We start from the raw sequence: 27,510 nt of genomic DNA on the forward strand, positions 1-27,510 counted from the left end.
TCGTGTTCAGAATATATCAGTATTCCTCCTGAAGCCAGTCTTTTCTGTCTGGACTATGTACATTAGGTCTTGCTGATGCCAAGAAGGGCAAGGTTGAATTTTTTCATCTTCCCTGCCACTTGGGTTGTGTAGCTTGTTTCGTACATGGGCCTCACGTCCCATGTCCCAATGGTGATGGTCTTGTTCGAACGCTGGTGGGTCAACTTTGTGGATGCTAGAGATTTCCAGCTTTCATCACAAGGCATCATAGCTCTATGTGAAGGAGATTCCTCTCTCCCTGTGGCCGGGATGCCTTTTGGTTGATGTTTCTGTAGCAAGGATTCTTTACATGGTGGGGTAGCTTGCTGAGTGAGTGAGTGAGTGAGTGCTGGTATTTGTAAAGCGCACTAATGCCGAGGCGTCTTGGCGCTGTGTAGAGTAACATGCTGAAGAACTTGCCACTATCCTATTTAGTGAAGAGCCATGTTTTAATTTCCTTCCTGAACCGCAAATGATTGGGGATTTGCCTTACCTGTTGAGGTAATGCATTCCAAAGCTTCGAGGACAGATGTGAGAAGCTCTTCCCTCCCCAACGTTGTCTGTTAATCTTAGACACCAAAACCAGCCCGCGAGAGGCAGACCTCAGTGGACGGGTTGGCGTGTACCTTGAAAATAGATGTTGGAGATCGGAGGCCCCCCCCTCCCGCCAGTGCTTTGTGCACTAAGCACAGCGCTTTGAAGTCAATCCTACTCTGGACTGGAAGCCAGTGTAGCTGCCTGATGGCCTGTGAAGTAGAATGGTATTTGGGCAGACTGAGTAGCAATCTGGCAGAGGCATTCTGAATGGACTGGAGTTTGGCCAATTGTGCACACCCTGCTCCCAAATAAAGGGCATTGCCATAATCTATTCTTGAAAAGATAGTGGCGATTAAAACCGTTTTCCTAAGATGGTAAGGGATAAACGGCAAGATCTTTCTCAGCCCTTTAAGCACAAAGAAACATGCAGACACTACCTGGTTCACCTGGGACTTCCAAGCCAGATCTTTGTCAAAAATGAACCCAAGGTTCCTTGCTTTCACCACTGGTACCGGACAGGCTCTGGCCGTCGTAGGCCACCAGTTATGGTTCCAGATGGAAGCTTTCTGTCCAAATTCTAGGACTTCTGTCTTCTCTGTATTCAGTTAAAAAAAATTAGAGTTCATCCACTGCATGACAGCCGACATACAGCCGGCGAAATCAGCGGGCTTGACGTCTACAGACTGGGACATGGAGACAATCAGCTGAGTGTCATCAGCGTATGACACCAGCTTAAAACCCAAGGTTCTTTATTATCTTGGCCAGAGGGGAGACATAAATATTAAACAAGGTAGGAGATAACGCAGAGCCCTGAGGAACTCCTCCGGTAGAGTAAAGATGTCTGACTGATGGCCATTCCAGGAAACAACTTGCTCCCTGTCCGACAGAAAAGAGGAGAGGAGATCCAACGCTAGTCCCTTGACACCGATATCCTGCAGCCGTTGGATAAGTACCTCATGGTTTATGGTGTCAAAGGCCGCTGTTAAATCCAATAGAATCAACGTGACCCTGCCTACCTGATCCATTCCCATCCGGATTTCTTCCGCTGCCATCAGCAGGGCAGTTTCCGTGGAATGATTTGCCCTGAAGCCATGTTGGGTGCTATCAAGATTATGCCATGTCTCTAGATGTGCGGATAATTCCACGTTCATGGTTTTTTCCACTAGCTTGGCTGGCAGCGGCAGGCAGGAAATGGGACGGTAGCTCTTCTCATCTGAGGGGTCTAGCTTGGGCTTCTTCAACAAAGGCCGAATACAGGCCTTTTTCCAGGTTAGTGGAAAAACTCCCGAGCTCAGGACCTGATTCAAAACCGGCAGTAGTAGAGCACTTGCTACACTCATAACCCTCCTCCTTTCACAGCTGGGCTTGGAACTGGCCATGGCAGAGTTGTTTAGAAATTAGGTCCAATATTTAGACACAAGGAATTTTCCTGAGCACTGGGTGCTCAAGAGAGTAGATGGGTCCTTATTCAAGAGCACAGGCATAACTTTCGCCAAAAGTAATTCATGATATGTACATTTTAAACTGACAAAGTGTACCGATTATGCCTAAAAAGGTCCTCACAAAGCAATGTGCATGTATCTTAAAATTACTAAGAAATAAATAGGACACCTGAGTATAACTTCATGGTCACTTATTGTTATCTTTAACAAAACTATTCATAGCTTTCAATTTTGTCATCCATGCTTTCATTTGGGATGTATACTATAATGTTGCATTTTACATTTGTGTATTTAATAGCTTTATAACATTTATATAGTGCTTCATTCCCTGACGACGCCTGATGTGGGGGCGTGCAGCCTTAAGCTCTTTAGGCATCATTAGAGTTGGTGGGCAGGAGAACAGCCTTAACTCAATGGTTCTTCAGCATTGCTAAACTCATGGGTCCCTTGTCTCATTTACAGGTAGAGGTACTGCCAGGTTTCTGATGACAGAGGCACAGCTGGCCCTAGTGTCAGCAACAGTTGAGGCAATAATTCAACTACTACGGGGATCCAAATCACATTGGCGGAAGTCTCACCTATTTTGGGGAGTCTGCCAGACAATGATTTCTAGATCTGGTTTTAGTCAAAACCTTTTAATAAAAAAATTAATTGGATAATATACTTATTGCCTTTCTTCATCCATTGGTCTGTTGATGTGTCAGTCAAATTTTGCTTCTGCCCACTATAACACACAGCATTGAGTAGGGGGTCTTTCTTGTCTTTATTCCTTCTTTAAATCTTTTATGCCTTCTTTCTTTTTCTTTTTCCTTTTTCCTTCTTTGTTTGTTTGTTTCTGTCTTTCTTTCTATATCAATGCTACAACAATTAGATCTTGTATGTGTGTGTTAGCCCAAACCTTTTGATTTTACTAACCACTTTTACTAGCCATTAGCTAAATTCACTATGAGGTACGGCATCTTTAGTCAATGGTTTTACTTAGATTGACAAACTCCCTGCAGCTTCCCAAACAACAAACGTTTGTAAAAACTATGACGAAACAAAAGAAGAATTGCTGAAAGGCTGGCAGACGGCCCAGACCTATTTTCTTTGTCAAAGTGTGTTCCTGTCTGGGACCGTCAGCGGAGGTTTCAGGATGCAAAAAAGCAAAATGCTCCCAGGTGCAGGGAGAAAAGTCACTGCTCATCGCTAAAAGTGGATCAGTTGTACAAGATGAAAACCAGTCATACAAGAATCTCTAAATGTGGGGGTGGAAGCGGCTTGGGTGGTAGAGGCAAGGGTTTCGTGGACCCGTCGGGCTGGAATGCCACCTGCTGGCCTCTAGAGAAGTCCCTAGGTCCCTCCATGACAAGAGGGAGGAAAACTAGTTGTGATGAACTGTCCAAAACCTGGTTCCCAGTTCATGAAGAGTTTCAAGTTGGTGATCCTGTGCTTGAAAATAGGCACACATTTGTGGCAATTTACAATGTTTATAACATTTGAGTGTCTAATCTGAAGTTCCAAGTGTTTAAACATAGTCTGACTAAATGTGTGTGTTATAGCTTCACCTCAATTTAACTGTACATTTACATTTTTAATTTTAAGTTGCATCCTCCTAAACACAAATCTAAAATGGCATGAAATGAAACTAATACAATCCTGTAAATTTACATACCCAATCATCACAACAGACCCAAGGTGGAGTTTGGAAAACCATCACAGGAAGAAACGTAGCAATCTGCAACCAGCGGATAAAAAGTTCCTCATCAGTCATTAGTTCGTTTGCAAGAGATCCTCCTTTAAAGAAACGAAAATGCATGTGTATTTTAATGGTTGGCATCAGTTTAAAACATACACAGATGAGGTGTTGATATATTAATCACAAATATGCACATGTTCTTACAATCAAAAATATTCATGGTACGGTTCTCATTGGGTAATTTCATGCTTACCATACGTTTCTCAATTGGCCAGTTTGTTTTTACCCATTTTCGTGGTAGCTCTTTCAGAAAATTCACAATCTGTAAATTATCCTTATTGGGTATGTTGGAACTCTGGGCGTGGGCCGCACTGTATAAGGTAAGCTTGGGGATGCCCCTGATTTGGAAGGTATAACATAAGCAATGTCTCAAGGGGTGTTAGAACCAGGGTCTCTAGTTGGCAGGGGTATGCACCCTAGTCCAAGTAGGGACCATCGCTTCCGGGTAGCTTGGCACAAAGTAGGAAGGCGCAACTTAAGAGGCAATGTGTAAAAGTATTTGTGCAACCCCCACTGACAGTGACATAGTAAAAGCACTCACAAAAGGACACTACACCAGTTTTATATAAAAAAAAAATAGAATTTGTCTTTATCTACAAATTATGCAAGGTCAAGAAGAAAATGGTAGGAATCCAATATACAGTTAGGACGGATTTTCAGAAAGAAGGTCTGTGGAGCAAATAACATCAAGGGAAGTGAGTCTGGGGGCTCTGTCCCAAAAATTAGGCTGGTAGAGACTGTCTCTTAGGTGGGGAGTACTGGGGCAGACAACAGTTCCTCAAACGTGGTAAGTTATGTCCTGCTCGCGGTACTGGTGAGACTATTTTCTTTGGAGGACAGTACTTCACAACTAGGGCAAAACAGTGCAGAAAACTCCTCTGGGCTCCCACTAGGGGGTAATACGGTAATGCTCGCCTCCAACCCACAGAGGTGGAATAACAGTGCCCGACAGTCCACAATATCGGAATGGTGATCCTCCCCACAACGACGATCTTAAACCCAATGCAGAGTTGCGAGGCGCTGAGGTATTCAGAAAGGGTGTTCCGATCGAGGCCACACAGATCCCAGCAGTGTGTAAGAGTGTGAGTCCAAATGCCTTAGGCTGTTCACTTTCGGCAGTCCCGGGCAGTCCACTTTTGAACAAGGGCAGTTCCGCGTTTACTAACGCAGTGTTCCCAGTCGGCCCGCTAAGCGGTGCAGGCAGCCCCCACAGTCCCGCTTGTGGCAACGCAAGCGCCCGCCTGGGTAGGTACCTGACTCCGGCGCATTCTCACACCTTCCGTCCCTGAGTCCGAGCCAAGCAGTCCCAGGTGCCGCAGCTGTCCGTTGGAATGCGCCTGGGTTGAATGGTAACGCCCCGCTTCTTCCTTAATGGGCCCAGCTCCTCTCGGTGACGAGCCCCTTGTTGCCGGGTAACTCCCTGGGTGGGAACCAATCCCAGCGTGGCTTCTCCCTGACATTGGGGATGACACGCCCAAGGCTCCCGAAGGTCCTGGACCACAGCGGTGATTACGGGGAGGCAAATCTGCATATCCTTGAAATACCGGCCAACGACGGTGAATGTGCATACACAGTGCTTCTTTCGATAGTACGCGGGTCACGGCCATGCAGCGCTCCTTTTGTTGTCAAATCTTTTTTATTTCACCCCCATAACAGGGAGTAGCAATAGGGTGACTAGTACACAGCATTAAGCCTACAACCCAGCAGGGCCGGCCGCGTTATAGCATGAGAAAATGGGGTAACGTCGACAATGCTCAATCTAAAGATTTGTACACAGCGTTTCACCTACAACCCATCAGGGCCGGTCGCGTCATAATCAGTCAACAGGCTCTGCGTAGTCACCGCCTAAGATGACCCGGTCCCAAGAACATCTGGAACCATTAAACCCAAAGGGTTAGAACTATAAGACCAAGAGGGTCAAAACTTCAATAGAATGTCAGGAAAGAGGACAGCAGAGCAGAGAGGACAGTATGAGTAAGCAAAGAGAGAAGACTAGAAGAGAGAGGAGTCGTAAAGCGCCAAGAGGGGGGTAGAGGAGGGAGGTGAAAGGGCATCACGTCGCTATCTGAGCAGTCAGTATCATTGAGAGTATTCAAGGTCTCACACACCAAGACCTCGCGCCAGCAGTCTGCCTGGGTCAGGGGGAACCACTGCATCCTCCACTAATCGCAGCACCCGGAGCTTAGGGGGCATGTGACGCGCATGCTCTACTGCGCACAGATACTTCACCAGGAGTTGCCACACCGCTTTGAAATGCACATCTCGGGCCTGCAGCCGGGCTGTGAGAAGTTCCATTGTCATGACATGCCAGAGGCGCACAAACCACGCAGTTATGGGCGGAGCTTCCGCCTTTTTCCAGTATAAAGCAATGAGCTGCCTAGCAGCTCCCAGCATTTGAAGCGCCAGCGCCCAGTCGCTCCGGGTGAGGGCCCTCAATCCCGCAGGCTTGATACCCAGCAATAGTGAGCAAGTGGCTTCAGGCAGAGGAAACCCCAGTACCCCCCTGATGTGACTCAAGACCTCCTTCCAGAAGAGGGTCATCGAGGGACAAGTCCACCATATATGCAGGAAATCCCCAGTCGCAGACCGGCACCTCCAACACTCAGGAGAAGAGGTCGGAAACATTCTATGCAACCGCTGCAGTGTGTAATACCACTGAGTCATCATTTTATATGCATTCTCCTGTTGCGATTCACTACGGTAAATTCGGGGTATGTCACGCCATAGTCTGACCACTGTGCCGAAGTTATGTCTACTCCCGAGAGGGAGTGCCAGCGCTGCTGGTATGTCTGGGAGGGCGGAGTATGCGGGTGCTGTCGAATCTTATACATTTTGGAGATCAGTCCCTTCCTTTCCGTAAAGGAGCGAGCTAACTGCTCAAACGGAGTAAAGGCACGTGTGGCCGCTTGATATGTGTTATCTGCCAGCACCCAGTGTTTCAGTTGAGCGTATTGCAGTCCGGCCTCAGGCGGCACTCGGAATTCCTCCCTGCAGTCCGCAAAAGTCTTGAGGGAGCCTCCATCAAACAGATCCGTGAGCACCCTACAGTTGCCCTGAGGCCACTTGCGGAAAGCCCTAGTCCGATGTGTCGGGGGAAAATTTGGATTCCCTTCGATAGGGGTGTGTGGTGACGGAAAGGTTGTAAGGCCCTTACGCACCGCTATTCTGTCCCATATCTCCAGCACTGTTTTCGTGGGCACCGCCAAGTATGCGCTCGGAGACCGCCCCGCCCTAGGCTTCCACGCCAGATTCCAAATGGTGCGCCCGGTCACGGCCCTGTCCATGTGGAGCCACCCCTTCTCGCTCTCCGTTACACCCCACTCCACTATGTACCGAAGGTGTGCAGCCCAGTAATACTCCACCAGGTTGGGGCAGGCCAGACCCCCCCCGATCCCGAGGAGCCATCAGGAGAGCTTGAGAGAAGCGAGGCCTCTTCCCCCCCCAAATGAAGTTGGTTAGATCTCGCTGAAGGCCTCTTATGCTATGCAGCGGTATAGGGGTGGGAAGACACTGAAATAAATACAGGATTTTGGGCAGGATGGACATCTTGACGGCGTTGATTCTGCCTAGCCAGGACGGTACAAGCAGTTTCCACCGCCGCAAGTCCTCGAGGACCGATCGCCGATATTCTTTCCAGTTGACTTGCGTCCAGCCGTCCAGCGAGGGGGTCAATTGTAGGCCCAGGTACCGGATGTGCTGGGTCGACCATTTATAAGGGGCTAGCTGCTCTAAGTAGGGGATTTCTGATTGCGGGATAGTGAGGCTGAGTGCCCAGGACTTGCTGTGGTTAATTTTCAGGCCAGAGGCACGCTCAAAAAGGCACAGCGCTGTATGTAGGGACTCTCTGGGCTGTGTGAGTGCAAGGATAAGGTCATCTGCGAAGAGCGCTACTTTGTTGTCTTGGCCGCCTAGAGGGATGCCATGGATATTAGGGTCCCGCCGTATCATATCCGCTAGGGACTCCACTGCCAGGGCGAATAACAGGGGCGAAAGCGGGCAGCCCAGCCTGGTACCCCTCCCAATGTTAATCGGCTCCGTGAGCTGCCCGTTAACACGTATCCTGGCCCGCGGTGCAAGGTATGGAGCCATGATCCTAGTGATCATCTTCGGGCCAAGCCCTACCCTGCACAGCACCGCCCTTAGGAAGGACCAGTCCACCCGATCGAACGCCTTCTCTGCGTCCAGCGAGAGAAGGCAAGCTGGGATCTTCCAGTGGTGAGCCTTCCCCACTAGATGGGCAACCCTGCGTACGTTGTCCGCCCCCTGACGACCGTGAATGAAGCCCACCTGATCAGGGTCTATCAAGCCCGGCATGTGAGGTCCCATTCGCTTCGCTAGCAATGTGGTGTAGATTTTAAAGTCCGTATTCAGCAGAGCAATCGGGCGGTACGACGCGAATAGTGAGGGATCTTTTCCAGGTTTCGGGATTAAGGCAATTTCCGCTAGCCCCATATCAGGGGACGGCCCCACCTCCTCCGTGAAGGAGATGAACAGACGAAAAAGGTAGGGGCCTAGCTGCGCCTGATAGATGCGATAGAAGGATAGAGGAAGCCCGTCAGGACCTGGCGTTTTCCCCAAGGGAAGCTCACGGACCGCCGAAGCTATCTCCTCTTGCACGATCGGTTCCTCCAGCTCCTTCGCGTGTTGTGGGTGCAGCGTCGCACCCCCGTAGCGCCCCAGCACCTCATCCACCAGCTCCGGAGGTGGTTTCTCCTCCGTGTATAACACCATATAATAGTCCCGAAAAACCCGACACTTATCCTTTGCCGCCATAACTCTGGACCCATCTTGCATTTGAACATTCGCTATATGCACTTTCGCGGCTCGGGCTCTCAGCCTCCTCACCAGCAGCTTTCCCACCTTGTCCCCCCCTTCAAAATACCTTTGTTTCAGTGCCAGGAGGGATTTCTCCGCCCTATTTGCGCGCATCAGCCTGAGCTGCCCTCTAAGATTAGCGAGCTGCTGTCTCGTTCGCCGAGTAGAGCAACCCTGATCCTGTATTTCCGCTGACTTCAAGTCTCCCGTAAGCTTGTCTTCCAGTGCACGCGCCTCGTGTGCCCTTGCGATTGAAAGGGATGTGGTATGCCCCCATATGGTAGCCTTGAAGGCGTCCTAGACCACTGGAAAGGGTGTTTCAGGGAGATCGTTATTCTCAAAGTAAGAGACAATGGCCCCCCTAATGTCCTCAACGTCCGCCGCATCCCAAAGAATACTCGGCGGGAGGCACCATCTCCGTTCTCGGATAGGGCATGCGGACGGGTCCTGCAGCAGTTATTCAACGTGGGCGTGATCGGAGAGAGAGATGTCAGACATATCAACCCCTAGAGTGTCGCGAAGGAGATCACTAGAAGCAAATAAATAATCTATGCGAGAGTAGGATCTATGGACATGCGAGTAGTACGAGTACTCCCTCTTGTCCGGAGAGAAGTAACGCAGGCATCAAACAGCCCGAAGTCCACTGTCATGCCCCGAGGTCCCACTCGCGAAGTAGTTCTAATCGGCTGGGCGCTATATAAGACGCATTACACCAACGGAACGCCACTTTGCGTTCTAGCATCTAGCCCTCACTTCCGTGTGTTCTGTCCCTGTAAGATTTGCCTGACTTCCAGTTCTTTGGTCGGTTGTTTCCTGTTTTGATTCTCTGCGTCCTCCGAGAGGGCTTTCTGTTCCGCTGTGACCTGTGGCCGTTCTTGCTCGGTTACACTTTCGCACTGACGCTCTTCACTCTGGTGTCAGCATATTCTGTTACTTTCTTGAGAGTCCGAACAAACACGTTTGGTGCAATTCGTGTTTGTTTTCATTATTCTTTGTTCCATTTATACTCCCCATCTCCTAGTGCTCCGCCCGGCGGCCGGGTCATTTCCCGCCATCCGGCCGGGCACAGCCATTCCAAGTTGCCCTTCTCCTGGTACTCCGCCCGGCGGCCGGGTCTTTCCCCGCCATCCGGCCGTGTACTGCTATTCCAGGTTTCCCTTCTCCTGTGCTCCGCCCGGCGGCGGGTCTTTCCCCAGCGCCCGGCCGGGCGCTGCCTGTTGCATCTGTATCTTGGTTCACTGGCCGGAGCTGTCTCCCGTTGGGTGAATCACCTCACCAGCCTTCCCTTTGGCATTTTGGAATACTATTGTTTGGGGCACTTGCGTGGACCAGTGTGTGGTGTGTTTCAAGGCTCAGCTACTAAGAATCACAGTAACAGCGCGTTGCGCTGCCTCTCTTAATATATGTTGTGAGGTTACTGTTGTAGATGACTAATTGTGATACCGTCTGACAGATTAAACCTTGTACATACTTCAAAGGAGAGGCTCGCACACGCGCACCTCGCCTTAAATTAGAATTGGATGTTCTTCAAGTTTTCTCCAGAGAATAGCGGGGTGAGATTTACAAATCACTTACCTTCACATGCTAGCATAGAGTAGGATAGAGTACTTACTATCTTTTTGTCTTGTGTACAGAGACCGAAAACCATATTCTACCCACCAGCAATATTTCAAGGACAAGACGATTAGCTGTGGTAGGTGATGTTTATGTATATATGTAGGCATTGTGCATATACACTGTGTTGTAACCAGGTATAGATAGTAATCTCTTCCTTCCCTTACAGCCTGCCTTTTCATCAAGTGTCCACGCTGAAGTCCACAGTCAAGACCTGCTATTTCCCCCGCCTTTCCTTGTTTTGTTTCCCTGTTTTCCCCTGGCGTGCCATTCTATACTCTAGAGTCTGATAGAGTCGAAAGGCCGTAGGGGAAGGCTGAGGACTATTCTCCAGATTCCTGACGCTTCTGCGGAACAAGCCTGGAAACCATTACATCCGCCAACTGCTTGCGCAGAGCCGCCGACATTGCCCCCGCACCACTGGAGGAGTTCTCACTCCGGTCCATCTCAGGGTTCCATACTAAGTTAAAGCCCCCCCCCCCCACAATGAGAGATGAGCCGTCCTGCGGCACCTGCCCCCCTAGGAGGTCTCGAAGGTAGCGGTCCTGCGCCTGGTTAGGGGCATATACATTGCACAATGTGATGTGACGACGCCCAATTTCTACCTCCACTCGAAGAAAGCGTCCATCACCACCCTGGTAGGGTCTGCCGTATCCCCGCCCGATGCCAGCCCTGCACAAGATCGCCACTCCCGCTGTCTTAGTGTCAGCTGCAGCCCAAAACTGAAGCGGGTATCTAGGGTGTGCCATGCGTATTAGCCTGCAAAAGGTGCGTCTCTTGGAGAAATATGATGTCAGGGTGCTGCCAAAGAAGATAGTGCCATACCTGCTTACGCTTGTTAGGCGAGGTAAGGACCTTCACATTAAGCGTCAGGACCTTCAAAGGGCTAGGAGTGTTTACTGCCATATCAGGGTCTTATCGCCAGCCGGCCACATTCTCGCAACACACACCCCGCATACCCCATGCGCACCACAGTCACTCAGTCGCACCATCCCACCCCAAGACATCAACCGATGCCCCCGCCCCAAACCCTCCGGGAAAGAGAGAAGAGAGAGAGTATAGAATAGTGGGTGGCAAGAGAAGTAAAAGAAGAGAAGAGAGATAAGGAGCAGCCAGAGATGCCACTCATCGGTAAACTTGCAAAAAACACAGTTGATGGACAGAATGTAGAACAATGTCATACATTCACCCCAGTACAAGGATCTGGGCCTAAATCCATCGTTTTTTTGCACTCCACACCACCCTGGGTTAGACACTGGCTGTATGCAAATCAGCTCTGACCCTGTGCCTCATGGGAACAGTCCAGTCCGAACTACCAAGCCATGTCTTTCCCAGACCGGAATCAAGCATCCAAGGACCGGTTTCTGGCTATCAGCCTTCATCAGCCTGGATAGCTTAACTCCAGTGGTGTGGAGAGCCTGGGACTCACGTCTGAGCATCCCCAGCCCACTCGGGGTGAAATTGCAAAAAACACAGTTGATGGACAGAATGTAGAACAATGTCATACATTCACCCCAGTACAAGGATCGGGGCCTAAATCCATCGTTTTTTTTGCACTCCACACCACCCTGGGTTAGACACTGGCTATATGCAAATCAGCTCTGACCCTGTGCCTCATGGGAACAGTCCAGTCCGAACTATCAAGCCATGTCTTTCCCAGACCGGAATCAAGCATCCAAGGACCGGTTTCTGGCTATCAGCCTTCATCAGCCTGGATAGCTTAACTCCAGTGGTGTGGAGAGCCTGGGACTCACGTCTGAGCATCCCCAGCCCACTCGGGGTGAAATTGCAAAAAACACAGTTGATGGACAGAATGTAGAACAATGTCATACATTCACCCCAGTACAAGGATCTGGGCCTAAATCCATCGTTTTTTTGCACTCCACACCACCCCGGGTTAGACACTGGCTATATGCAAATCAGCTCTGACCCTGTGCCTCTTGGGAACAGTCCAGTCCGAACTACCAAGCCATGTCTTTCCCAGACCGGAATCAAGCATCCAAGGACCGGTTTCTGGCTATCAGCCTTCATCAGCCTGGATAGCTTAACTCCAGTGGTGTGGAGAGCCTGGGACTCACGTCTGAGCATCCCCAGCCCACTCGGGGTGAAATTGCAAAAAACACAGTTGATGGACAGAATGTAGAACAATGTCATACATTCACCCCAGTACAAGGCTCTGGGCCTAAATCAATCCTTTTTTTGCACTCCACACCACCCTGGGTTAGACACTGGCTATATGCAAATCAGCTCTGACCCTGTGCCTCATGGGAACAGTCCAGTCCGAACTACCAAGCCATGTCTTTCCCAGACCGGAATCAAGCATCCAAGGACCGGTTTCTGGCTATCAGCCTTCATCAGCCTGGATAGCTTAACTCCAGTGGTGTGGAGAGCCTGGGACTCACGTCTGACCATGCCCAGCCCACTCGGGGTGAAATTGCAAAAAACACAGTTGATGGACAGAATGTAGAACAATGTCATACATTCACCCCAGTACAAGGATCTGGGCCTAAATCCATCGTTTTTTTGCACTCCACACCACCCTGGGTTAGACACTGGCTATATGCAAATCTGCTCTGACCCTGTGCCTCATGGGAACAGTCCAGTCCGAACTACCAAGCCATGGCTTTCCCAGACCGGAATCAAGCATCCAAGGACCGGTTTCTGGCTATCAGCCTTCATCAGCCTGGATAGCTTAACTCCAGTGGTGTGGAGAGCCTGGGACTCACGTCTCAGCATCCCCAGCCCACTCGGGGTGAAATTGCAAAAAACACAGTTGATGGACAGAATGTAGAACAATGTCATACATTCACCCCAGTACAAGGATCTGGGCCTAAATCCATCGTTTTTTTGCACTCCACACCACCCTGGGTTAGACACTGGCTATATGCAAATCAGCTCTGACCCTGTGCCTCATGGGAACAGTCCAGTCCGACCTACCAAGCCATGTCTTTCCCAGACCGGAATCAAGCATCCAAGGAACGGTTTCTGGCTATCAGCCTTCATCAGCCTGGATAGCTTAACTCCAGTGGTGTGGAGAGCCTGGGACTCACGTCTGAGCATCCCCAGCCCACTCGGGGTGAAATTGCAAAAAACACAGTTGATGGACAGAATGTAGAACAATGTCATACATTCACCCCAGTACAAGGATCTGGGCCTAAATCCATCGTTTTTTTGCACTCCACACCACCCTGGGTTAGACACTGGCTATATGCAAATCAGCTCTGACCCTGTGCCTCATGGGAACAGTCCAGTCCGAACTACCAAGCCATGTCTTTCCCAGACCGGAATCAAGCATCCAAAGACCGGTTTCTGGCTATCAGCCTACATCAGCCTGGATAGCTTAACTCCAGTGGTGTGGAGAGCCTGGGACTCACGTCTGAGCATCCCCAGCCCACTCGGGGTGAAATTGCAAAAAACACAGTTGATGGACAGAATGTAGAACAATGTCATACATTCACCCCAGTACAAGGATCTGGGCCTAAATCCATCGTTTTTTTGCACTCCACACCACCCTGGGTTAGACACTGGCTATATGCAAATCAGCTCTGACCCTGTGCCTCATGGGAACAGTCCAGTCCAAACTACCAAGCCATGTCTTTCCCAGACCGGAATCAAGCATCCAAGGACCGGTTTCTGGCTATCAGCCTTCATCAGCCTGGATAGCTTAACTCCAGTGGTGTGGAGAGCCTGGGACTCACGTCTGAGCATCCCCAGCCCACTCGGGGTGAAATTGCAAAAAACACAGTTGATGGACAGAATGTAGAACAATGTCATACATTCACCCCAGTACAAGGATCTGGGCCTAAATCCATCGTTTTTTTGCACTCCACACCACCCTGGGTTAGACACTGGCTATATGCAAATCAGCTCTGACCCTGTGCCTCATGGGAACAGTCCAGTCCGAACTACCAAGCCATGTCTTTCCCAGACCGGAATCAAGCATCCAAGGACCGGTTTCTGCTCAGACGTGAGTCCCAGGCCCTCCACACCACTGGAGTCAAGCTATCCAGGCTGATGAAGGCTGATAGCCAGAACTGGACTGTTCCCATGAGGCACAGGGTCAGAGCTGATTTGCATATAGCCAGTGTCTAACCCAGGGTGGTGTGGAGTGCAAAAAATCGATGGATTTAGGCCCAGATCCTTGTACTGGGGTGAATGTATGACATTGTTCTACATTCTGTCCATCAACTGTGTTTTTTGCAATTTTCACCCCGAGTGGGCTGGGTATGCTCAGACGTGAGTCCCAGGCCCTCCACACCACTGGAGTCAAGCTATCCAGGCTGATGAAGACTGATAGCCAGAAACCGGTCCTTGGATGCTTGATTCCAGTCTGGGAAAGACATGGCTTGGTAGTTCGGACTGGACTGTTCCCATGAGGCACAGGGTCAGAGCTGATTTGCATATAGCCAGTGTCTAACCCAGGGTGGTGTGGAGTGCAAAAAAACGATGGATTTAGGCCCAGATCCTTGTACTGGGGTGAATGTATGACATTGTTCTACATTCTGTCCATCAACTGTGTTTTTTGCAATTTTCACCCCGAGTGGGCTGGGTATGCTCAGACGTGAGTCCCAGGCCCTCCACACCACTGGAGTCAAGCTATCCAGGCTGATGAAGGCTGATAGCCAGAAACCGGTCCTTGGATGCTTGATTCCGGTCTGGGAAAGACATGGCTTGGTAGTTCGGACTGGACTGTTCCCATGAGGCACAGGGTCAGAGCTGATTTGCATATAGCCAGTGTCTAACCCAGGGTGGTGTGGAGTGCAAAAAAACGATGGATTTAGGCCCAGATCCTTGTACTGGGGTGAATGTATGACATTGTTCTACATTCTGTCCATCAACTGTGTTTTTTGCAATTTTCACCCCGAGTGGGCTGGGTATGCTCAGACGTGAGTCCCAGGCCCTCCACACCACTGGAGTCAAGCTATCCAGGCTGATGAAGGCTGATAGCCAGAAACCGGTCCTTAGATGCTTGATTCCGGTCTGGGAATGACATGGCTTGGTAATTCGGACTGGACTGTTCCCATGAGGCACAGGGTCAGAGCTGATTTGCATATAGCCAGTGTCTAACCCAGGGTGGTGTGGAGTGCAAAAAAACAATGGATTTAGGCCCAGATCCTTGTACTGGGGTGAATGTATGACATTGTTCTACATTCTGTCCATCAACTGTGTTTTTTGCAATTTTCACCCCGAGTGGGCTGGGTATGCTCAGACGTGAGTCCCAGGCCCTCCAGACCACTGGAGTCAAGCTATCCAGGCTGATGAAGGCTGATAGCCAGAAACCGGTCCTTGGATGCTTGATTCCGGTCTGGGAAAGACATGGCTTGGTAGTTCGGACTGGACTGTTCCCATGAGGCACAGGGTCGGAGCTGATTTGCATATAGCCAGTGTCTAACCCAGGGTGGTGTGGAGTGCAAAAAAACGATGGATTTAGGCCCAGATCCTTGTACTGGGGTGAATGTATGACATTGTTCTACATTCTGTCCATCAACTGTGTTTTTTGCAATTTTCACCCCGAGTGGGCTGGGTATGCTCAGACGTGAGTCCCAGGCCCTCCACACCACTGGAGTCAAGCTATCCAGGCTGATGAAGGCTGATAGCCAGAAACCGGTCCTTGGATGCTTGATTCCGGTCTGGGAAAGACATGGCTTGGTAGTTCGGACTGGACTGTTCCCATGAGGCACAGGGTCAGAGCTGATTTGCATATTGCCAGTGTCTAACCCAGGGTGGTGTGGAGTGCAAAAAAATGATGGATTTAGGCCCAGATCCTTGTACTGGGGTGAATGTATGACATTGTTCTACATTCTGTCCATCAACTGTGTTTTTTGCAATTTTCACCCCGAGTGGGCTGGGTATGCTCAGACGTGAGTCCCAGGCCCTCCACACCACTGGAGTCAAGCTATCCAGGCTGATGAAGGCTGATAGCCAGAAACCGGTCCTTGGATGCTTGATTCCGGTCTGGGAAAGACATGGCTTGGTAGTTCGGACTGGACTGTTCCCATGAGGCACAGGGTCAGAGCTGATTTGCATATAGCCAGTGTCTAACCCAGGGTGGTGTGGAGTGCAAAAAAACGATGGATTTAGGCCCATATCCTTGTACTGGGGTGAATGTATGACATTGTTCTACATTCTGTCCATCAACTGTGTTTTTTGCAGTTTTCACCCCGAGTGGGCTGGGTATGCTCAGACGTGAGTCCCAGGCCCTCCACACCACTGGAGTCAAGCTATCCAGGCTGATGAAGGCTGATAGCCAGAAACCGGTCCTTGGATGCTTGATTCCGGTCTGGGAAAGACATGGCTTGGTAGTTTGGACTGGACTGTTCCCATGAGGCACAGGGTCAGAGCTGATTTGCATATAGCCAGTGTCTGGGGTGGTGTGGAGTGCAAAAAAACGAACGATGGATTTAGGCCCAGATCCTTGTACTGGGGTGAATGTATGACATTGTTCTACATTCTGTCCATCAACTGTGTTTTTTGCAATTTTCACCCCGAGTGGGCTGGGTATGCTCAGACGTGAGTCCCAGGCCCTCCACACCACTGGAGTCAAGCTATCCAGGCTGATGAAGGCTGATAGCCAGAAACCGGTCCTTAGATGCTTGATTCCGGTCTGGGAATGACATGGCTTGGTAGTTCGGACTGGACTGTTCCCATGAGGCACAGGGTCAGAGCTGATTTGCATATAGCCAGTGTCTAACCCAGGGTGGTGTGGAGTGCAAAAAAACAATGGATTTAGGCCCAGATCCTTGTACTGGGGTGAATGTATGACATTGTTCTACATTCTGTCCATCAACTGTGTTTTTTGCAATTTTCACCCCGAGTGGGCTGGGTATGCTCAGACGTGAGTCCCAGGCCCTCCAGTCCACTGGAGTCAAGCTATCCAGGCTGATGAAGGCTGATAGCCAGAAACCGGTCCTTGGATGCTTGATTCCGGTCTGGGAAAGACATGGCTTGATAGTTCGGACTGGACTGTTCCCATGAGGCACAGGGTCAGAGCTGATTTGCATATAGCCAGTGTCTAACCCAGGGTGGTGTGGAGTGCAAAAAAACGATGGATTTAGGCCCAGATCCTTGTACTGGGGTGAATGTATGACATTGTTCTACATTCTGTCCATCAACTGTGTTTTTTGCAATTTTCACCCCGAGTGGGCTGGGTATGCTCAGACGTGAGTCCCAGGCCCTCCACACCACTGGAGTCAAGCTATCCAGGCTGATGAAGGCTGATAGCCAGAAACCGGTCCTTGGATGCTTGATTCCGGTCTGGGAAAGACATGGCTTGGTAGTTCGGACTGGACTGTTCCCATGAGGCACAGGGTCAGAGCTGATTTGCATATTGCCAGTGTCTAACCCAGGGTGGTGTGGAGTGCAAAAAAACGATGGATTTAGGCCCAGATCCTTGTACTGGGGTGAATGTATGACATTGTTCTACATTCTGTCCATCAACTGTGTTTTTTGCAATTTTCACCCCGAGTGGGCTGGGTATGCTCAGACGTGAGTCCCAGGCCCTCCACACCACTGGAGTCAAGCTATCCAGGCTGATGAAGGCTGATAGCCAGAAACCGGTCCTTGGATGCTTGATTCCGGTCTGGGAAAGACATGGCTTGGTAGTTCGGACTGGACTGTTCCCATGAGGCACAGGGTCAGAGCTGATTTGCATATAGCCAGTGTCTAACCCAGGGTGGTGTGGAGTGCAAAAAAACGATGGATTTAGGCCCATATCCTTGTACTGGGGTGAATGTATGACATTGTTCTACATTCTGTCCATCAACTGTGTTTTTTGCAATTTTCACCCCGAGTGGGCTGGGTATGCTCAGACGTGAGTCCCAGGCCCTCCACACCACTGGAGTCAAGCTATCCAGGCTGATGAAGGCTGATAGCCAGAAACCTATCCTTGGATGCTTGATTCCGGTCTGGGAAAGACATGGCTTGGTAGTTCGGACTGGACTGTTCCCATGAGGCACAGGGTCAGAGCTGATTTGCATATAGCCAGTGTCTAACCCAGGGTGGTGTGGAGTGCAAAAAAACGATGGATTTAGGCCCAGATCCTTGTACTGGGGTGAATGTATGACATTGTTCTACATTCTGTCCATCAACTGTGTTTTTTGCAATTTTCACCCCGAGTGGGCTGGGTATGCTCAGACGTGAGTCCCAGGCCCTCCACACCACTGGAGTCAAGCTATCCAGGCTGATGAAGGCTGATAGCCAGACACCGGTCCTTGGATGCTTGATTCCGGTCTGGGAAAGACATGGCTTGGTAGTTCGGACTGGACTGTTCCCATGAGGCACAGGGTCAGAGCTGATTTGCATATAGCCAGTGTCTAACCCAGGGTGGTGCGGAGTGCAAAAAAACGATGGATTTAGGCCCAGATCCTTGTACTGGGGTGAATGTATGACATTGTTCTACATTCTGTCCATCAACTGTGTTTTTTGCAATACTCATCGGTAAACAAAAACTGCAGCCAACAGGGCCTCGCTACACTGTACCCGGTACAGAGCATCCTACACCCGCAGGTTTGGACGCGCTCTGGGATGTAACACCCTGAGGGACAGACGAAGAGGGGTTGTGGCGGTCTTGGAAAGTCTGTACCCAAGGATCTCCTGCAAACACCCCTCCTTGCACAGCGGGAGCCAGGGTGATGTGAGAGGAGCCGCTGAGCTTAGATGCGAGGCCCCCCATTGCTAAGAAAGGGGGAATGCAAACGTTCCGCAGATCAGGGTGTCGGGGAGCGCCCATAATGTTCTTCTTTATCCCCCTCGAGGGATCGAATATGAGCGATGATGTCCTGTTTGGCCTGTGAGGGCGATCGCTCAGCATCAGGCGGCGTACGATGCTGCCGGCGCACTATAGTCCATGAAGGCGCGGCCGCCTTCCTCTCCTGCTTATGAGACGGAGTCGGGCTCGCCGGCGGGGTTGTCGGCAGTTGGATGAGTTGCGCCTCTTCCGTGTAAGTCCGTATGACTCTACGCTTGGATTCCCACTGGAATATAAGTGCGAACGGATGACCCCATTAGTATGCGATGCCCATATTGCGCAGTTTTTCGGTAACAGGCGGAATGCCCGTCTCTTCTTCAGGGTGTTGGGCACCAAGTCCTGAAAGATCTGGATTTTGTGACCCTTGTAGCGGAGGTCCGGCTTGTTCCGCGCAGCTTTCCTGATTGCTTCTTTTTTGGTAAAGAAATAGACCCTCGTCAGTATGTCCAGTAGGAGTCCTGGTCTGCCCGCCAGGGCGGACACGCGATGCGCCCGATCTAAAGCCAGTGGAGAAGCGTTCTCGTCCACCCAGATCTCATGAAGGATCTGCGTCATGCATCCCATGATGTCCTCCCCCTCTTCTCCAAGTGGAATTAACCGGATTCTGAGGTTGTTGCGGTGACTCCTGTTCTCCAACTCCTCCTGCTTCACTTGGAGCTCGATGCTCTGTTCCTCGAGGGTCGCCAGGCGCTGCCATAGGTGTTCCTGATCCTCCGTGCGCACATCCATCGTCCGCTCCAGCCCGTCTACATGGTCTCCGAGTTCCGTGACCTGCTTCCGCAACTCCTTCACGCACGTGTGCACTTCAGTCCGCAACGATCCAATCTCCATTTTCAGTTCCGACATGAAGGTGGACATGAATGCCTGAGTGACCGGCGGGGACTCCTCAGCAGTCCGCGATGACCCTTCCCCGGCAGCCGTCGCCCCCGTCTTCCCCCACATTGCTACAACAGTGTTGTCCTTGGGGGCTGCTGACGACTCAACCTTGTTCCCTTTATTGGAGCGTGTCATTGCGAGTGTCAGCCGCTTTCAGTCAAGAGGCACAGGCCCTCCCCACTGCGTCACAGAGGCCAGATGAGGGCACAGAGGGCTATTTAAAGGTTGAGGCAAGGGTCTGCACCCGCTCCCGCGCTCCCTACTACACACCAATCCAAAAATTCCTCCCCTCCACCTGTAATGCATAAGCCTACATCACATAAACACTAGCGCTGCTCCCCAGAGCCCGGGAGGTGCGGGGTCAGAGGAGGAGACCCGGCCAATTGCCACTCCAGCAGAAAAGGTCACCAGCAATATCCTTTACAAGGGTGTCCAGGCCGCGGTCAGCTCCTGCCTATGTCTGTATCGGAGACCTTGCCGCTATGTCCCTAGACACCCCACCAGACACCACTTCAAGCAACCTACTGGCCAACCACCCACCTATAGGGCCAGGAGTTCACAAGCAGGGGGTGAGATATAGTCTACGTCCACACGTCCACTCGACCCCAAGGTCCTTGCTCCCAGCCACCGGGTTCACCGGGCAGTCCCACAGTCTCAAAGGAAGATGGCGGACTGCACTGCCCACCGCCACTCGGCTCCCTGGGTCCGCTCTGCTCACCTGGATGGCCGACGCCGTCTCAGTCCGCGCCCAGAGTTAATGGCGCCTCGGGGGTCCAGACTTCTCCGCAGCAGCTGTTTGCCGCTCCAGGCCCATCCACCACTGATCAGGGCCCCGTGAGAGCCGCACACCCTACAGGCGGCACAGGAGCCCCTAGGTTGACGGATGGCCGCTACGGGGGAATCACCAGGCCCCTCGTCCGGACCACCATTTGCAAAGGCCCAGATCGCCAGACACCAGGGCGGCACCCTCGCCGGCTCCGCCGCAATCAGCTCTCCGCTCCGCACTCCCGATCCGCCTCTGGCCTTCACCACAGCCCAGAGAGAAGCGCCGTCCTCTCCACAGGAGCCCCCAAACGGCCAGGCTCACGCCTCAGGGCCCCAGGCTCGCAAAATGGCAGACCGCAGCTCCCACTCCCCCCGAAGGGGTGCGCTCTCAGTCACTAGACTAACCGTGCAGTCCCACAGTCGCAATGATGAATGGCGGGCCGCTTTCTCTCTCACCGCCACCCTGCTCACCGGGTCCGCGCCGCTCTCCTTTGATGGCCGACTCCTTCGCGGATCACGCCCAGGGTCAGTGGCGCAGCAGGGGCGCAGTCCTCCCCCGCAGCAGGCGCCCGCCGCTCCGGGTCCATTCACCACCGGGCAGGGCCCCCAGAGAGCCGCACACACCACGGGTCTTACAATACCCTAGCGGCAGGGACCCAACTGCCCAGGTACCACAGGGCCCCTCAAGCGCCTAGGCCGCCATCTCCAAATCCTCACATCCAGGTCCCAGGCTCGCAAAATGGCGGACCACAGCTCTTTCGTCTCCCTCGCCAGTCGGCCTCCCAGACCCAGGTCAGGGGAACTGCTTCTCAGGTGCGTCGCCCAAAGCGGCCTCGCCAGCACCACCCCAGCGCCACCTCGTTACGTAGAAGAGGGGGGGAACGATCGGCCAGCCGCTCCGCCCTAGGCCGTCAGGAGAGAGTCTCGGGCCGGGGCGCCCGCAGCCGCGGCCTCCAGCTGCCGCTCTGCACCGCCTCTCAGGGGCAGAGGTCAGTAAAACTTCGTGGGCGCTCCAGCAGGGGCCCCCCTTAGCACCAGAGCCCCACCTCCACGAGCAGCCCCGGGCACATCACCTGCGGAGGGTCGCGGTCCCCTCAAATCACAGGAGCAGCCAGAGGGCAGTGCGATCCGCAGTCGGGAGAAGATGGCGAACTCCGTCCGAGGCCTCCGAGCAGCTCTAGCCAGGCAGACACTGTGGCGCGGGGAGGACCAGCTCCCCTCGCGTTCTGCAGCAGGGTCTTCACAACGGGCAGTCACCTCCTGGATTGTACACCAGCGCCTCGTCTCTCACGCACCAGTCGGAGCCTCAGGGCACAGGGCTCCAGATGGCGACGGCACTGTCAGTGCCGCTGCACCGTCTCCGTGCGGCAATCGCCGTCGCCTCTCAGGGCCCTGGTCACCTCGTCGCTCGCAGCCCAGGTAGCTGCATGGCATCAGCACCTCCCAGATGGCAGGTAAGAGCCCCGGCTCCGCAATAATTGCCTATGGAAGCGGTGAGCGGCGGGAGCTCCTCCGGAGCACGTCTCACCACATCGCTGTCCAAGCCACGCCCCCTTGCAGCGCTCCTTTGGCACAGTGCTTCACGTTGCCTTCAGGTCCGGGGCAGCGCCGGTGCTTCCTGCTGCACAGCGCTTCACTTCTCAGCACTACACAGCATGCTCAAGTCCCGGCAGCTGCGGTGATTTCAGGGGCAGTTTTGATTACGGTGGAAGACCCACGTTAAGCACAGCCTCAGACACGCTGTGTAATCAATAATTTTGCTTGCGAAGTCCGCTTTAAGCAGGGCACGTCCTCAGGTGGTGGTTGATCCTTGCACACAGCTTTGCAGAGGCAGCTTATAGGGACAATAAACATCATAGTTCTCTAGAAGCAAGGCAGTTCCTTGCGCACAGGGTTGCAGAGACAGTCCTTGTAGTTTGTGGTGGAAACACTCTCAGGGAGTAATTTCCAGTTCTCCCTAGCAGGGGTAGGATCAGCAGGCAGTAGGGCAGCTCAGCAAGTAGGGGCAGCAGTTCCTGGGAGCAGTCAGCCTCCTCACAAGTGGCAATCCTCCTGGCGCAGCATTCCCCACTCCAGCAGAGATTCCTCCAGGTCCAGTATTGTAACAGAGATATGAGGCTAGGACCCTCCCTTATATACCCTACAGTCTTGTTACTAGAATGGAGGTAGAAGTCTCTGGAAGGATCTGGGGGCAAGGGCTTCTGGAAGAGTCCAGGGAGTTCTGGTATGTTCTCTGCCTTCCATGACATGGCTGTCACAGTGAAGAAAGACAGGGCTGTTAAGGGTACAGTGGGCAGCCGGTCACAGCCCATTCCAGGGGAGAAGGTGTGAATCACCACTCCCACCTCCCAACCGAGGCAGGCTATCAGTATGCAGAGCGGAGGGGGAGTCTGCAGTGTCCAGAAAAAGTGTAGGCAGGAAAAGGTCCACTTTCTAAAAGTGGGATTTCTAAAGTAGTAGTACCCAAACCCCATATATCATTGGGAAGGGCTCACCGCCAGGAGTCCAACAAGACCAAACATGACAGACTTATTAAGTCCCCGTCAGAAATTATCCCATAAGGGGAGGTTACCAATGTTAGCCTATGGAGGGTTAAGCCTCACTGTAGTAGCAGGGCCATGTGGCAGATATGCCAGCATCTCAATGTTTTAGGGGAGAACACCTGCACCTCAGCACTGTTTAGCAGTGGTGAGGCGCCCAGAGGCCTAAGTCCAACAAAAGGTACGGTGAAAATGGGAGGCACAAGGGCAAAAATGTAGGTGGAGACCACCCTAAGGCTGACAGGTCCAACAAGGGGTATCCATTGTAAGGGGGCTTAGTTAATGAGCAAAGTAAATTGCTGTGGAGGGGCATAGGGAAACACAAAAAAGTGGAGCGACACAGTAATGTACAGTTGCTTTCCACATATATTTAAGTAAATGATATGGTTAAAACAAAAACAAATGATTCCATATACAAATTGCACTGTTACATTAAATGTCATGAAACCTGTGATAACGTGCAAAAGTGCTTGAGGTGAACAGCAAAAGTGACACATGAGGGGGTTTATACAGCGGTGAAGGGGCGCAAACAGGATTATATACAGAAAAAAATCGACTATGATGCCTGTTCAGTTATTACATGTAAGTACAAATAGGATTTTTTGGGCAATCACAGTGAAGGCGCCGTAAGTTATGCTGTGGTGGTCGATGGCGTTTCGGCCTTTATGAAATGTTAGGCCTTCATCAGGACCAGGTAACACAATTCCATACAGCGCTATACAAGGGAGTAAAAAATAACATTCAGTAGTGGACCTTAAAAGGAGAATTAGAGGATATTGGGAGTAATTGTAGCGAAAAGCACAGTGAAGGCAAGGAAAAGGGCCATGGGGGTGAGAACTGGGTCCACCGTGGGCAGAAGAATATATGTGGTAAGCAACTGTACATTACCGTCTCGCTCCACTTTTTTGTACCCTATGCCTCTCCACAGCAGTTTACTTTGCTCATTAACTAAGCACCCTTACAAACGATACCCCTTGAGACATTGCTTATGTTATACTTAATTACCCATGTCTCCACTGGGTTTATGAGTAACCTCCTGTAGCTTGCTTTCGCAACCTGATTTGGAAGGGTGATGGATATTCTGTTGTTTTCAAGTGGTAAGTTTATGCCTTATGTGTGACACTGCCAGGGTACCATCATGATCAGTGTTAGACTTGACATTGTTGGTGTGGTATTCTCCAAAACATTTTGATTTCAGCCCATTAATTTTCTGAATTTGTTTTTGTTGGCTTTAGGGCTCTCTGGACTTTACCAGTGCTAATGTGCTTGTGGTTTCTAATTCAAACATGGTAAAATTGGACTACACCTAATTGGCACATTTAATTTACTTGTAATTCCCTAGCAAAGGTGCTACCAATAGCCAAAGCCCGTATATTACACGTTACTAATGGGCAGAAGCACACATTGTGCAACCCACTAGAAGTCCTGCAATACATGCCTCAGGCCAGTATGTGCAGTTTAAACTGCCATTTCGACCTGCCAATATAAACCTTTTGCCAGGCCTAAACTTTCCTTTTTAATACGTATAAGTCATCCTTAAGGTTCATCACAGGCTCACAGGGCATTGTGCACAGTATTTAGAAAGTAGAACGTGTGGTTAAGTTTTACATGTCCTAACAGTGGAAAAACACCTACAGTTGTTTTTCTCTGTTTTAAGGCCTAGCTCTCACATTTACTAACACTAGGTGTTCTTATTACATTTAATAAGTGCTACCTTCAGAAAGAAAGAAGATATAGATGTGCTGTTTATACCCAAATGAACTGTAATTAAAAATACTCTTTGACTGAAAGTCAGATTTTAAGTCACAATTCTGAAAATGGCACTTTTAGAATTTGTTCATTTTTTTGTTCCAACAAATGTACTTTCTGCCAGTGTGCTGGGCCAGATGACTGTGAATGGCAGTTGGGGTTTGTGTATTGATTCCAGAGAGTGAGACAAAGGGGACTTAGGGATGGTTGGGCCATCCTGACAGGATGAATGGGAAGGGGCTGCACGAACCCCACTTGAGCTTCAAAGGGCTTTGCCTACAGCACACACAATCTGGAGCCTTAACTAGAACTTTCCAGATCCAGTTGTGTGGGAAGGACAGGGCATAACCCAAGTATAAATACTGGCACTCCAGGGACTTTCCTTATAGAAGAATGACTGCCCTGCTGCTTGAAGGACTGTCTTGTTGTCTGAAGTAGTGAGACTGGACCTGCTTGCCTTGCTCCTAATCAACTCAGAGTGACCACAATGGTCATGTGGATGACCTCCCTTTTGAACTACAGAGCCACAGCAAGCTTCAGAGGCCTCCCTACAACTGTACAGCTGATCATCTACAACTGGACTTGCCTGAGCTCTGCTGCTGGCCTCTGCTGGAGTGAGTCCTCATCCACAAGAGGTTCTCCCCAGGTCCTGGACCCTTGGCTGGAATCAGAAGAAGCTCTTCCAAGACAAAAGGGTGAAAATCCTGAAGTTTGGGCTCCTCACGACCATGAGCAGTCCCACTTGCAGCAAATCTCTGATGCCCATGACAACCACTACTGCATAAACTGCAGAACTTGCTCTTCACATTGAAAGCGACCGTTCACAATGACCATAAGCATGAGATCTGCACTTGGCGCTTCAGCGATGACAACCTTCATTGACAGCCAATGCAAAGCTACAGCAACAACCAGATCTTCGCACTACAGCTGTGACCGTCCACGATGCACAAACTGCTCTTTTTGCGATGACAGCCTCCTCCTCGCAGCCTACTCCCATGTATGCAATCCCCATACTTCAACCCAACTCTCCACCCCTACCCAATACACCCCCTCTGCCTACACATATGTCGCCTCCTCCACATCCCCATTATCCACCCACCCCCCACCCCACCCGCCACAGGCATCGCACCCACCCGCCCCTACCTCCCAGACTACCCTCTCCCCCTACACACCCCACCTCATCGTTAGCTACCAACAGCCCAACCATCACTTCCCACCCAACCCCTTACACCTGATCCACCAACACACTCAAACACACCCAGACAGCACCACACAGATCAAATGCGGGCACACTCATCGGCTTCCCGCCTCACTGATCCCGAACGCATTCCCCCTCCGGACCTCTTTCCGCTCCCAGCCCCCCTCCCGACCTCTTTCCGCTCCCAGCTCCTCCCTCTACTGATACTCACCAACTACAACCCTCCCTATCACCTATGGTACCCGTTCTGACTATCCCTCCACCCATCCATACAACATCACCCACTACGCTCCTTGGGCCCACCCAGGTCACGGCACTACCCCACCCATGTCTAACTCAATCACCCACTCCAACCACATCCGCCCCTGATACCAGGATGGATGAAATACCACATACGTTTACCCCACGCACAATGGAAATGATCAGTCTCAATAGGATTATGTCGGAACTCATACAAATAAAAGAAGAACTCCACACTATCAAAAAGTTGATTGCTAGACAACCAATGCACGTCAGATCGGCATACACGGTTAGATCAAACTACCCACCTATTAACCTCTCACACACCACCAAGCACAATCACCTCTGATGGAACTCCATCCCATCACCCAATCTCCCCTCCCGCCCTATCCGATGCACTAACCCACTATCGGAGAATGATATCCGCTCCCTCCTACTCTCCTTCAACCCCCATCTCATCTCCCCTAGCACCGCGATACACACGATTAGGGCTATCACCTCTAATCCACACAGACGCCCCACTCACAACAATAGAGGAATCAGTGATAATAACCTTAGAAGAATCCCACTCAAACTTGACCCCACCCCCTCTCTCATGTCACCCCTTCTCAAATGCACCCTACTGAACTGTAGATCGGCCGCTAGACACGCAGTAGATGTCGCCGACCTCATCATCTCTCACGAGCTGGACCTGATTGTGCTAACAGAGGCATGGCTAACTGAATCCTCCTCACCCCTCCTGGATATTTTGGTACCACCTAACTATGACATCATTAGACTTAATAGAAGTGAAAAAATTGGGGGAGGAATAGCATGCATATACAGGAACACCATATCAGTAAATAGAGTCATATCTCCCACATGCTCCTCTTGTGAATACTTGTGCATAGACATCATCAGTAATAATACGCCAGTGAGCTCCCTTCACATCATATATCATCCTCCTTGTGATAACCTTACTTTCACTGAACACTTCATGGACATGGTCACTACAACCATCGGTCGCCAAAACACCCAAATATTCCTAGGCGACTTCAATCTCCATTGGAATGACAACGATGACTCAATGGTCAACAGTCTCAAAAACTTAATCGGCGCGCTTGACCTCGCCCAAATTTGCAACATCCCCACTCACAAAAAAAGTGCAATCCTGGACTTAATAATTTCCAAAAACAACTCCACTCAGCTTGACTCAATCCTCCCCTGTGATTGGTCAGACCACCACATCATTA

At 51.1% G+C, this 27,510-nt stretch overlaps 1 protein-coding gene across 1 annotated transcript in view; it reads right to left on the reverse strand.

Annotated features, from left to right (window-relative positions):
- The window catches only part of LOC144823941 (SITS-binding protein-like), a 1,005,701-nt gene that overhangs the window by 154,245 nt on the left and 823,946 nt on the right, over positions 1-27,510 (reverse strand). Inside the window, exon 8 of the mRNA XM_078682887.1 lies at positions 3,652-3,773. Within this exon, the coding sequence (XP_078539013.1) occupies positions 3,652-3,773 (122 nt within the window). The remainder of the gene's footprint in view (positions 1-3,651; positions 3,774-27,510) is intronic.

Source organism: Lissotriton helveticus, chromosome 3_1 (assembly GCF_964261635.1).
Source record: "Lissotriton helveticus chromosome 3_1, aLisHel1.1, whole genome shotgun sequence".
NCBI classification, from domain to species: domain Eukaryota; kingdom Metazoa; phylum Chordata; class Amphibia; order Caudata; family Salamandridae; genus Lissotriton; species Lissotriton helveticus.